Source organism: Myotis brandtii, unplaced genomic scaffold (assembly GCF_000412655.1).
Source record: "Myotis brandtii unplaced genomic scaffold, ASM41265v1 scaffold213, whole genome shotgun sequence".
NCBI classification, from domain to species: Eukaryota; Metazoa; Chordata; class Mammalia; order Chiroptera; family Vespertilionidae; genus Myotis; species Myotis brandtii.
This window is the reverse complement of record NW_005357962.1, coordinates 2,376,607-2,388,558: the sequence shown is the minus strand read 5'-3', so window position 1 is coordinate 2,388,558 and position 11,952 is coordinate 2,376,607. Positions and strand designations below refer to the sequence as shown.

General features: G+C 40.7%; 1 protein-coding gene across 1 annotated transcript in view; it reads left to right on the top strand.

Annotated features, from left to right (window-relative positions):
- The window catches only part of HEATR4 (HEAT repeat containing 4), a 41,607-nt gene extending 33,533 nt beyond the window's left edge, over positions 1-8,074 (top strand). The window contains exon 16 of the mRNA XM_014539331.1: positions 7,704-8,074. Within this exon, the coding sequence (XP_014394817.1) occupies positions 7,704-7,862 (159 nt within the window). The 3' untranslated portion in view covers positions 7,863-8,074. The remainder of the gene's footprint in view (positions 1-7,703) is intronic.
- The last annotated feature ends 3,878 nt before the right edge of the window (positions 8,075-11,952 follow it).

Below are 11,952 nucleotides of genomic sequence, written 5' to 3'. Positions count from 1 at the left end.
GACTTAAATGTAAGACGGGAAACCATAAAAATCTTAGAAGAAGCTATAGGCAGCAAAGTAGCAGACATTTGTGGTAGCAATATCTTTATCGATAGAGCTCCTAGGGCAATGGAAACTAAGGAGAAAATAAACAAATGGGACGACATCAAAATAAAAAGCTTCTGCACAGCAAAGAGACCATCAACAAAACAAGAAAGCCCACTGCATGGGAGAACATATTTGCCAACGATATCTCCGATAAGGGTTTAATCTCCAAAATTTACAGGGAATGCATACTACTTAAATCAACCTTTTAAACGTGGATCTCTTGTTTACAGGCACTGTGATAGGCATGACAGTTTAATTGTTAATAACAACATAGTCACTATCTCCATGTAATTACTGTTGTTTTGTACATAGATTGTCTTCATTTTAATTTTTTTAGATAAATTCCTAGGAATGGAATTTCTGAATCAAAGAGCAAGATGATTTTTGTGATTATTAGTAGGTTTTACTGAATTCCCTCTGAAGTTTACAATGTTGCAAGCAGTTATGAGCAGATTACACTGCATGGCCTCTAGGGCATTTTCTGTGGTTCTGGTTGATCTTTTTATCTGTTTTAAAAATATTTTCTTATTGATTTCAGAGAGCAAGGGAGAGACAGAGAGAGAATCTAACTCTGAGCTCCTGGTTCATAGGTTGATGCTCAACCATTGAGCCATACCAGCTGGGCTCTGTTTGATCTTTCAATCCTCTTCCTCAGTCACATTCCTATCTAAACACTTGGCAAACCTTTTAGATTTTATCCCTACCATATGCCATGTCCGCCCTTTTTATTTCTCACGTGGTCTATTACAGTAGTCCTCAATTGAGGGCGATTTTGCCTCCAGAAGGAACACTTAGCTTGTGGGGTGGAGAGGGGGAAGGGAATCGTATAACATCTAGTGCAGCTATTTTCATCCTTTTTCATCACATTGGTAGTAGACTAAGGAGGCAGAAGAAAGCAAAGCGGGGAAATCTCTAGGATTGGATATAAAGCAAAATGGAGAAACACTTCTTTTACATTGGTGGGTACAGGATAATTAATAATTAACATTCACAGCTCACAGAGATAGTATTTGGGAACAAGATAACAATAAGGGGTTCTGTGGTGTACTGATCTGGTGCCAGCAGTTGTGCCTTCCAGGGGTAGGAAAAGAAAATTACTCTGGCCCGGCCAGTGTGGCTCAGTGGTTGAGCGTTGACCCATGCACCAAGAGGTCCCTGGTTTGATTCCAGGTCAAGGCACATGACCAGGTCGTGGGCTCAATCCCCAGAAGGGGATATGCAGGAGGCAACCAATCCATGTTGATGTTTATCATCGATGTTTCTATCTCTCTCTCCTTCTTCCTCCTCTCTCTCAAAAATCAATAAAAACATATTTAACAATAAAATAAAATGACTATAATGTGTTTTTAAAATATATTTTTATTGATTTTAGAAAGGAAGGGAGAAGAAGAGAGAGATAGAAACATCAATGATGAGAGAGAATCATTGATTGGCTGCCTCCTGCACGCCCTGTACCAGGGATCAAGCCCACAACTGCGGCATTGCCCTGACCAGAAATCTAACTGTGATCTCCTGATTCATAGGTTGATGCTCAACTACTGAGCCACGCCAGCCAGGCCAATGTGTTTTGTTTTGTTTTTAAATGAAAGAAAATTACTTTGTCCTTTCAAAAGTATGTTATCCTAGATGCATAAGAAAAATGGACAGAGCTCACTTAAGGTGAAGGTTGATCTTTGCTAAGGAAGCTTTAGGCCTGGGACATGACATGCCCAGTTAGAAATTTATGATCAGAACATCCTGTGTGGGTACTTTTGGTCACTGAGCTTGTTAGGCCTGCCATGTGCCTCCCACCTAATCCCCTGCTTGTCAAGTTTATTATGTAGCCCCTTTTCTTTCACAATATAAGTAGCCTCCAACCAGTCTCTAACTTTGGTCTCTCCCTAGTCAATTTGTAACATAGGTAGCTACAATGTCAATTTTCTCAAGTTGTGGCCCCAAATGTGCCATTGCCCTACTCAAAACCCATCTGTGTTCCCCATCGACCAATCCAAGCCCTTCAGCTAGATGCTCAAGTCACATAGTGCGACAGCCTTATCAGCCTTGACAACTCTGCTAAACATTACTTCTGCAAGTTAGACTATTTGCTGTTCCTTGCCTATGTTCTCCTTCACACATTTACTCATGCTGTTCCCCTAAATGCTGTCTCCCAATCATCTTCTGTCACTACCCTTATTTAAGTCTATTTCACATTCCATCTTCTCACCAAAGTCTCTCCCATCTCTAATCACAAGAGAACTTTGACCCTTTCACATGAATTTAGCACATTGTGCCTGTTTTGGTATATAGTGTACTTGTCATAGTCTCTCCTAAACTTCATAGACTGTAAAATCCTTCAAGGAAAGGATTTCCTGTGCTTTTTGCTCTTACTTTTATCACACTGCTTTTCACACAAAAGGTGCACAGAAAGTGTCTATTGGGAAGCAGAACCCCCAGAATTGAGTCCCTCCCACTCCTTGTACAAGGCATTAGCTCAGTCAAGTTACTCTCTCAGGCCTCAGGAATCCCATCTGTAAAATGAGAATAAAAATTGAACCTACTGCTTCTTCTTCTTCTTTTTTTAATTGTTTTATTGCTTAAAATATTACAAAGGGTATTACATATGTGTCCTTTTTTTCCCTGCCCTTGACAATCCCCTGGCCTCCCCTACCCCGCAGTGTCTTATGTCCATTGGTTATGCTTATATGCATGCATATAAGTCCTTCGGTTGATCTCTTACCCCCACTTCTGCCCCGCTACTCTCCCAGGCCTTCCCACTGCAGTTTGACAATCTGTTTGAGGCAGCTCTGCCTCTGTATCTATTTTTGTTCATAAGTTTATAATGGTCTTTATTATCCATGAATGAGTGAGATCATGTGGTATTTTTCCTTCATTGACTGGCTTATTTCACTTAGCATAATGCTCTCTAGTTCCATCCATGCCGTTGCAAATGGTAAGAGTTCCTTCTTTTTTACAGCAGCATAGTATTCCATCGTGTAGATGTACCACAGTTTTCTAATCCATTCATCTACTGATGGGCACTTAGGCTGTTTCCAGATCTTAGCTATGGTAAGTTGTGCTGCTATGAACATAGGGGTACATATATCCTTTCTGATTGGTGTTTCTGGTTTCTTGGGATATATTCCTAGCTTCTTCTTCTTTTTAAACTTGTATTTTAGCCAGTTGATATTTGGGAAGTGCTATTTTAGTACAAGTTTATTATTATTTTTTCTTTTTTTTTTAACCTACTTCTTTATAGGGTTGTTGTAAAGATAAAATAATGCACATAAGGCACTTAGCACAGAGTCTGGTTTAAAGCTAAACACTTACAAATGGTAGCTATAATAATAATTTATTATTATGGCACAAAACCCTGTATTACCTATATGATGACTGGGTGTCACTAGCCTACTTCAGAGGAATCAGGAGTCGGGAAGGCAGAGAAGTTCTTGAATTGGGCAGCATGACAGAGTGGGATAGGGAGGTTAGATTGTTTTTGCATATGCCCCGTGGAAGTTGAGTCAGTGGGGCTGATATCAGACAAAACCATTGTGTGAGGTACTGCTCTGTACAAAGTTACCTGGCCAAGAGCCAGAGTAGGGGCTGGTACCAACTGTTCTCCTTCCAAGTCCTGTGGCCTCATCTAGGGCTGCAGTGTCTGAAGGAAGGGACAGCAGAGGGGCTGTGTGTGTGCTGATGGGGCTCTGACATGCGGTCCCCTGGGGAAATGCTGAAGAAGGCAGGTCAAGTTTGTCAATAGGAGCTTTAATTGCCTTTTCAATGAGATTGGTTTTCAATATACAATGGACACAGTCTGCAGTGAATGAGGGGGATGAGCTGTCCGTGTTTGCTCTCAAAGCCAAGGGACTGTCTGCTCAGCTAGAGGAAGGCTGTAAATTTGTCTTCCGCATCCTGTACAACTATCTCTTCCGCCTAGTCTTTCCTGTGACCTCATCTTTATTTTTTTCAGCATTTTGTGATTTCCTGGAAGAATATTGTTGCTGCCTTGTCTCCTAGTTTCCGTAGTGACTGGGAGGTACCTTTTGGAGCCTGACTTATCTTTAATTTCATCACTTTTCCTGTGGCTCTACTTAGTTCTCACTACAAAAGCAGCTATTAATAACCATTTTTAGGAATATAATTTAAGGACATGGAATAATGTTCCTAATATATCATGAGTGGGAAAAACAGACAAAATAAATATTACAGTTGGATCCCAGTTGGGGTACTTTGTGTGTCGATTTGTATGTGTATATATCTATTCACTCATATATAGATCCATTCATATTACTGAAAAAATTTTAGGAGTCTTTCCACTGCAATATTCAACAGTGTTTATCTTTAGATGGTGGGATTCCAGGTAATTTTTATTTTCTTCTTCTTTGTTTATTTTTATGTTCTGGACTTTCTACATTGAACATGTATCACTTGTGCCATTAAAAATAGAGTGTTTTTTAAAACTACACTTTCCCTAATGCATCTTATTTTTTCCAATCTCTAATCATTGCTTGCCTAGCTCTTCTGTTTTTTTAATCAATATAATTCCCTTTAAAAAAACAACAACAAAGGAACTTGACGTTAAGATTACCACGAATCTTCTTATTATGTCTATAGTTTTGCATTTTCCAGAATGTCATGTAATTAAAGTCATACATTATGTGTAGCCTTTTCAGGCTGGCTCTGTCACTTAGCAACCAGTATGCATTTAAAGAGGTTCATCCATGTCTTTTTGTGGCTTGATAGTTCATTTCTTGTCTTTGACCACTATTCCATTGTATAAATGTACCACAATTTGTTACTCCACTCACATATTGAAGGACATTTGGTTGCTTCTAGTTTTTGGTGATTATGAATAAAGCTGCTACAAACAAGCATTCGTGTTCAGGTCAGACTTACCTTTTATCATGACTTGAATTTTCAAAGAGTGTAATAGAAATAATTGATAAATAGAGGAATACATTATGAAAGTCAAAATTAAAATGAAATGGTCCATTATAATTGATTTATTCATTTTTTTGAAAGCAATGAAAAACAAGATAATAAATATTGGATTGGCTCTTATTATTTATAATACAACATAATATGATGTGTAGCTGAAATTATGTTATTTGTGAAATAAGAAATGTTATTTCTTATTTTGACTGGAACCGCCATCTTCCAATAATTTGCCGAAATGACTAACCCAAAGGGAAAGAGGAGAGGCACCCGCTATAGGTTCTCTAGGCCTTTCAGAAAACATGGAGCTGTTCCTCTGGCCTCATACAGGTGAATCTACAAGAAAGGTGATATTGCAGACATCAAAGGAATGGGCACTGTTCAAAAAGGAATGCCCCACAAATGTTACCGTGGCAAAACTGGAGGAGTCTACAGTTACCCAGCCTGCGGTGGGCATTGTTGTAAACAAACAAGGGCAAGATTCTTGCCCAGAGAATTAATGTACATATTGAGCATATAAAGCACTCTAAAAGCTGAGATAGCTTTCTGAAACGTGTGAAGGAAAATGGTCAGAAAAAGAAGGAAGCCAAAGTGAAAGGTTCCTGGGTTCAGCTGAAGCGCCAGCCTGCTCCACCCAGAGAAGCACTTTGTGAGAACCAGTGGAAAGGAGCCTGAGCTGCTGGGACCCATCCCCTGTGAATTCAAGGCATGACAAGTGCAAAGAAATAAAAGACCTCTGTACTGTTAAAAAAAATACCATAAGAGGCATGGTATTCTTTCTGCAAATGTGTGAGTGGGCATATATCAAAATCTGGGCCCTAGCCGTTTTGACTCAGTGGATAGAGCATCAGTCTGTGGACTGAAGGGTCCTGGGTTCGATTCCAGTCAAGGGCACATATCTGGTTTGCGGGCTCGACCCAGTAGGGGGCATGCAGGAGCAGCTGATCAATGATTCTCTCTCATTATTGATGTTTCTATCTCCCTCTCCCTCTCCCTTCCTTTCTGAAATCAATTATATATATATCTGGTATTAGACTTTTGAGATTAATTAAAGAATAATCAAGTATAAAAATCAGAAATAATCCCATTAAATTCTTTAGGTGTCATAATAAAAATGTTCCTATTTATTTAACAAAAAAGGAAGATACATATACACAAAGACAAACTCACTGTTTGTAGTACCACTATAGGTTTATTTCCTACAAGTGCACAATCTGATATGTTCCATTTTGCTTGATTCCTAATAAAAAAAATGGATGGTGCATTTATAAGGCTGCATTATCAGGAGAGAACTTTTTTTATTAGGCATGAAGTAAAAACAATCCTTTTATAATTTTATACATTTGATTATTAGAAGAATTTTCTATAAACTAGCTTCTGGCCCTGTACATTTCAAACCTTGTTTTTCCTCCATTACCAACATTCTTCAGTGTTGGGCACCATAGGACATATTCTTATCCTGTACCTTCATGTCACATCACCAGTTTGGTAGGTACTATGGGCAGTAGTAGATTTTCTGTGAGGCAAACTTATGTCGGGACGACTAGCAATAAGCGAACCAGTGACACACTGGAACAGGCAGGAGGACTCCTGTCCTGGGGCCTCAACTTTGGAGGGCTCAGCTCTGACCTCTGGACAGATGCCTCCCCATAGAGCAAGGAGTCTATAGGGCCACACCCTGCCTCATAGACCACACACACTGGGTACCCAAGATTCTGGAATTCCCTGCCCATTTTTAGGGCTGTGTGGACTCGTGTCTTCCCAAGGGTGGTCAGCATTGCAAGTGCGTGTACTGTTAGACTCAAGGGGTGGCAAACAGTAGTTGTTTGGAGCAGTATCTGAACATAACTTGGGCATGCAGTCCGGAGTTTCTACGTGTGTATGTGTGAGGTCCTCACAGTGTGAAATGGAGCTGAAAACAGAATGAGATGGGTGGGCTGCAGGTCAGTTTTCCTGCACTGCTAAGTTTTGATAAGGAGCTCCAAAGAATCTAAACATTTCAAATGCAGGCCTGGTCTCCTGTCAAGGTAGGTGATAGAATGTATTTTACTCAACAGTTTGTTAGCTTGACTTACATTTAACTATTTAGACATATGGAAAATGGGATTCTATTCATACTTTTGTCCTAACCCAAGAATTCATTTGGCATTGAGGATATCCTCTTATTATTCCATGGAGTAATGCAGAAATCTGTTTGATATCAGAACTATTTAGGTTCCTGGGGATACTTTAATCTAGCTTTAATATAGGTACAGTCTCAACCCTGGCCATCACTACATTGGTTTGTGGGGTTGAAATAGAGCAATGCTGGGTCCCCAGGGGCTCTTCACCCTGAGTGAATTCACCTCCTCAACACATCCCAGGAATAAGGCTTTTTAGTCATAGCTACAAGAGTGTCTCAAAGTTGCTGCTACTTCTGCATAATAATAAAGACATAGAAAACAGAGGCTAACCTCAAAGATCACCACACAGATATATACTCAAGCCTTCTTGTGTGGACAATTCAGGTGTGTTCTCCCCATGAGGCTCCTGACTGGGTCAAAGGAGGCAGGTCTTAACCACATAGATTCTATTTTCATATTTATTATAGTAGTTCATAGAGCTATTTTGATAAACCATGACTGAAGAGACATTCTCTTTGGCTCTACATTCATATGAGACCACATGTTTTGCTTATGCACTCATGTGTTAATATTTCTCTGCAGCCTGTGAGATCTCGCACACCAGGTCCCTGGTCACGGAGTCCAGCCTTCAGCCTAAACACAAGAAGGAGAAATCAATCATCACTTGTCAAAGATCTACGCACCGCCTGGGAAAAAAGGATTGCAATGGGACCGTTTGGATCTGACAGCACAGATTTCTAGCTGAGACAAGGTTTTTCCAGGGTCATATCCTCTTCCTTTGGAAGGAAAGGTGATTATTTCTAGGATGAACCCTTCTCTTGCAGGTAGCAGTGAACCCAGTCATATTCTTTTATTGATGTTGTATAATCTGTCATTATGCTTATAAAAGATATCTATTTAATAGTAGACTTGTTTTTTTATTAAATACTAGAGGCCCAGTGCACGAAATTCGTGCACGGGTAGGGTCCCTAGGCCTGGCCAGCGATCAGGGCCGATAGGGGCCTTCAGGCTGCCAGCCGGGGCCTTCCTTCGTTCCATACCACCCTCTGGTGGTCAGCACACATCATAGCGAGCAATCGAACTCCTGGTTTCCCGGTCCAACTCCCACAGGGACACTTTGCATATTAGCCTTTTATATATATAGATATTTTTTATTGATTTCAGAGAGGAAGGGAAAAGGAGAAAGAGATAGAAATATCAATGATGAGAGAGAATAATTGATCGGCTGCCTCCTGCACGCCCCACACTGGGGATTAAGCCTACAACCCGGACATATGCCCTGATCGGGAATCAAATGTGACCTCCTGATTCACAGGTCGACACTCAACCACTGAGCCACACTGGCAGGGCTAGACTTGGTTTTTAAATATATTTTATTGATTTTTTTACAGAGAGAAAGGGAGAGGAATAGAGAGTCAGAAACATCGGTGAAAGAGAAACATCGATCAGCTGCCTCCTGCACACCCCCTACTGGGGATGTGCCCACAACCAAGGTACATGCTCTTGACTGGAATCGAACCTGGGACCCTTCAGTCCACAGGCCAATGCTCTATCCACTGAGCCAAACCGGTCAGGTCTAGACTTGGTTTTTAATGTGTACCATTTACAGAGGGTTAAAGACATCACATTAAATGATAGAGCATATTTTTCCATATCCCAGAAAAGTCATACTAAATATAGATCAGAGCTTCAAGTTTTACTAAAGTAAAAATACTCTCTATTCCTCTCCCTTCCTCTCTGTAAAAAATCAATAAAATACATTAAAAAAAAAAAAAGATGGGACTCTGTATGAGCACATGATACTCCAAAAATTGCCACAGAAGAGGAGAGACCCAGAATTCAAAGTAGTGTGAATCCAGCTTTCTTTCCTAAATATTGATTGTTGTTTAAACCCTAAAAAGCTTTGGGACACCCAATGATTAAAATAAGGCAATATGAATCTTTCTCTTCCCCTAATCACATCCTTTCTTTCAGCAGCATTGTTAACATCAGAAGTATGAAAAGCAATATTCTGAACCCCTACTAACTATGGAACATGGTGGGGAAAGAACACTGTGGGATATCAGTTAATCATGTAACAGAAAACCTTCCCTTTTCCTGGCTCATGTAACCCATATTTTTATTTATTTATTTATTTATTTTAAGCACCGCTTTTATTTTTTTAAATATATTTTTATAATATATATTTATATTTAAAAAAATAAAAATAATAAGTGATTCTGTAAGAGTACTTTCTTGGCCCCTTTATCTTTGACTTTGTCATTTCGTAGTGAATGGACTTTATTGTCCACTCTGCATTGCTGGCAAGAACGAGAGAGCAGAACGGAACCCTCCAGTCGGTTAGCAAGGCCAAACAGAGGGTCTTTTAGGACGTCAGCACTGAGAGAGGTATAGCAGCCACAGAAGAAATGGCCCTTGTCTCTGAGGAGTTTACAAGAGGTTTTCTAAGACACACATACAAGAACGTTTCAAAGACAACATGCTCCATCTAGTAGGAATTGTGTGGCTCACAGAAGATGTTCTGTGGGAGTCCCTGTGAAGGGGGCTTTCGAGTGCTGGAGTAGAGATGGAGGCACAGAACTTGCTTGGATCTCAGAGTTTGCACAAGACTTAGGTAGGCAGAGAGGAGGAGTGAAGACCTTCCAGGTGAGGGGAAGGACGGGATAAAGGGCTGGAGGAAGGAATGAGCATGGCAGAGGTCCATGACACTTCCCTTTTCCTTCCTGTTTCCAAATTGGATCACTTGTTACTTTGCAATAGAGAAGCTGGGCATCCGTTCTCCTTACCCAATCCATTCATATTAACAAAATATTATAATGACAAAATACTACAGGAGTCCCATAGATCCTTTATAAAAGGCCTTGCCTGTCTTTCCTGACTGAAGCATTGGTAGGAGATTTTTTTCTCACAAAGAATGTCTTAGTTGTCTCCTCTTTATTGCTTCTCTTTTCATCTTTCTTTCTTCTGCCACAGACATCCTTCAACTTCACTGTAAGCTTCTATTTGGCCCAGCATGTGGGAGAAACACTGTGCTGACCCTCTCTTGGTCAAGACATAAAGGACATTTTCATTTTCAACAGAGATTCATGTCTTTACTGGTTGACATACTTCATCTGAATTAGCATCATTAGTGAACCAACTACATCAAGAGAATTCTTTCTGACCAGACCAACAACTAAGTGGTGGGGTGTGGGTCAAAGAAAAGCACCTGTTGGAATTTTTTCTCTCCCCTACCACAACCTCCTCTTGGTCCTCACTAATAATCCTCTCAACCTACCCCATCATTTTTAAAACATTTTATTTTTTAACTTGAGGCCTGGTGCACAAAAATGTGTGCCCTTGAGGGGGGGGGGTCCCTCAGCCCAGCCTGCGCCCTCTTGTTTTATTTTTTAACTTGAGGCCTGGTGCACAAAAATGTGTGCCCTTGAGGGGGGGGGGGTCCCTCAGCCCAGCCTGCGCCCTCTTGCAGTCTGGGAGCCCTTGGGGGATGTGTGACATCCTTAGCACTGTGGTGGAGGTGGGAGAGGCTCCCGCCACCGCTGCTGTGCTGGCCAGCCATGAGCTGGCTTCAGGCTGAGTGATGCTCCCCCTGTGGAAGCGCACTGACCACCAGGGGGCAGCTCCTGCATTGAGCGTCTGCCCCCTGGTGGTCAGTGTGCCTCATAGCGACCGGTCGTTCTGCCGTTAGGATCAATTTGCATATTACCCTTTTATTATATAGGATTACAGTTGTCATACAATATTATACTAGTGTCAGGTATAGACCATAGTGGTTAGACATTTATATAACTTACATATATCCCCTCAAAAAGTCTAGTACCCACCTGACACCATATAAAATTATTACAATATTATTGACTGTATTCACTTATGCTGTATTTACATCCCCATGACTATTTTGTATCTGCCAATTTATACTTCTTAATCCCTTTACCTCTTTCACCTAGCCCTCCAACCCCTCTCCACTCTGGCATCCATCAGTTTGTTCTGTGTATCCATTTCTTTAAAAAATATTTTTAAATTTATGTATTGATTTTAAAGAGAGAGAGAGGAAGGTAGGAAGGCAGAGAGGATAGGGAGGGGGAGAGAGAGAGAGAGAGAGAGAGAGAGAGAAAGAGAGAGAGATTGATTTGTTTTTCTACTTATTTGTGCTTTCATTGATTAATTTTTATATGTGCTCTGGCCGGAGATGGAGCCTGCAACCTTGGTGTATCAGGACAACATTCTAACCAACTGAACTACCTGGCCAGGATTGTATTCATTTATTTTTATTTAATTGATTTCAGAAAGGAAGGGAGGGAGAGAGAGAGAGAGAGAGAGAGAGAGAGAGAGAAACATTAATGGTGAGAGAGAATCATTGATCAGCTGCCTCCTGCATGCCCCATACCAGGGATCGAGCCCAAAACCCAGGCATGTGCCCTGACCAGGAATCAAACCGTGGCATCCTGGTTCATAGGTTGATGCTCAACCACTGAGTCATGCAGGCCAGGCTGTATCCATTTCTTGATGTCTGTGTTGTCAGCAAATAGTCACCAAATGCCTGTATTTAATCATCATGGATATACCAGGAAGTATACGCCAATATTTTCTGGCTTTTAGGAGTTTGTTGTCTAGTTGGATAAAATGGGCTTGTTCACTAGAGGCAGTATCAGAGCCTCTCAGAGGTCAAGGTTGAGCTGGACACTGCCTTTTTTGAGACTCCAACTATTTTTTTTAAATGAAGTGCCCAGCTGAATTTTTATAAAGGATGGTAGATTTTTTTAAATTTATTAAATCTTTATTGTTCAGATTATTACATTTGTTCCTCTTTTTCCCCCCCATAACTCCCCTC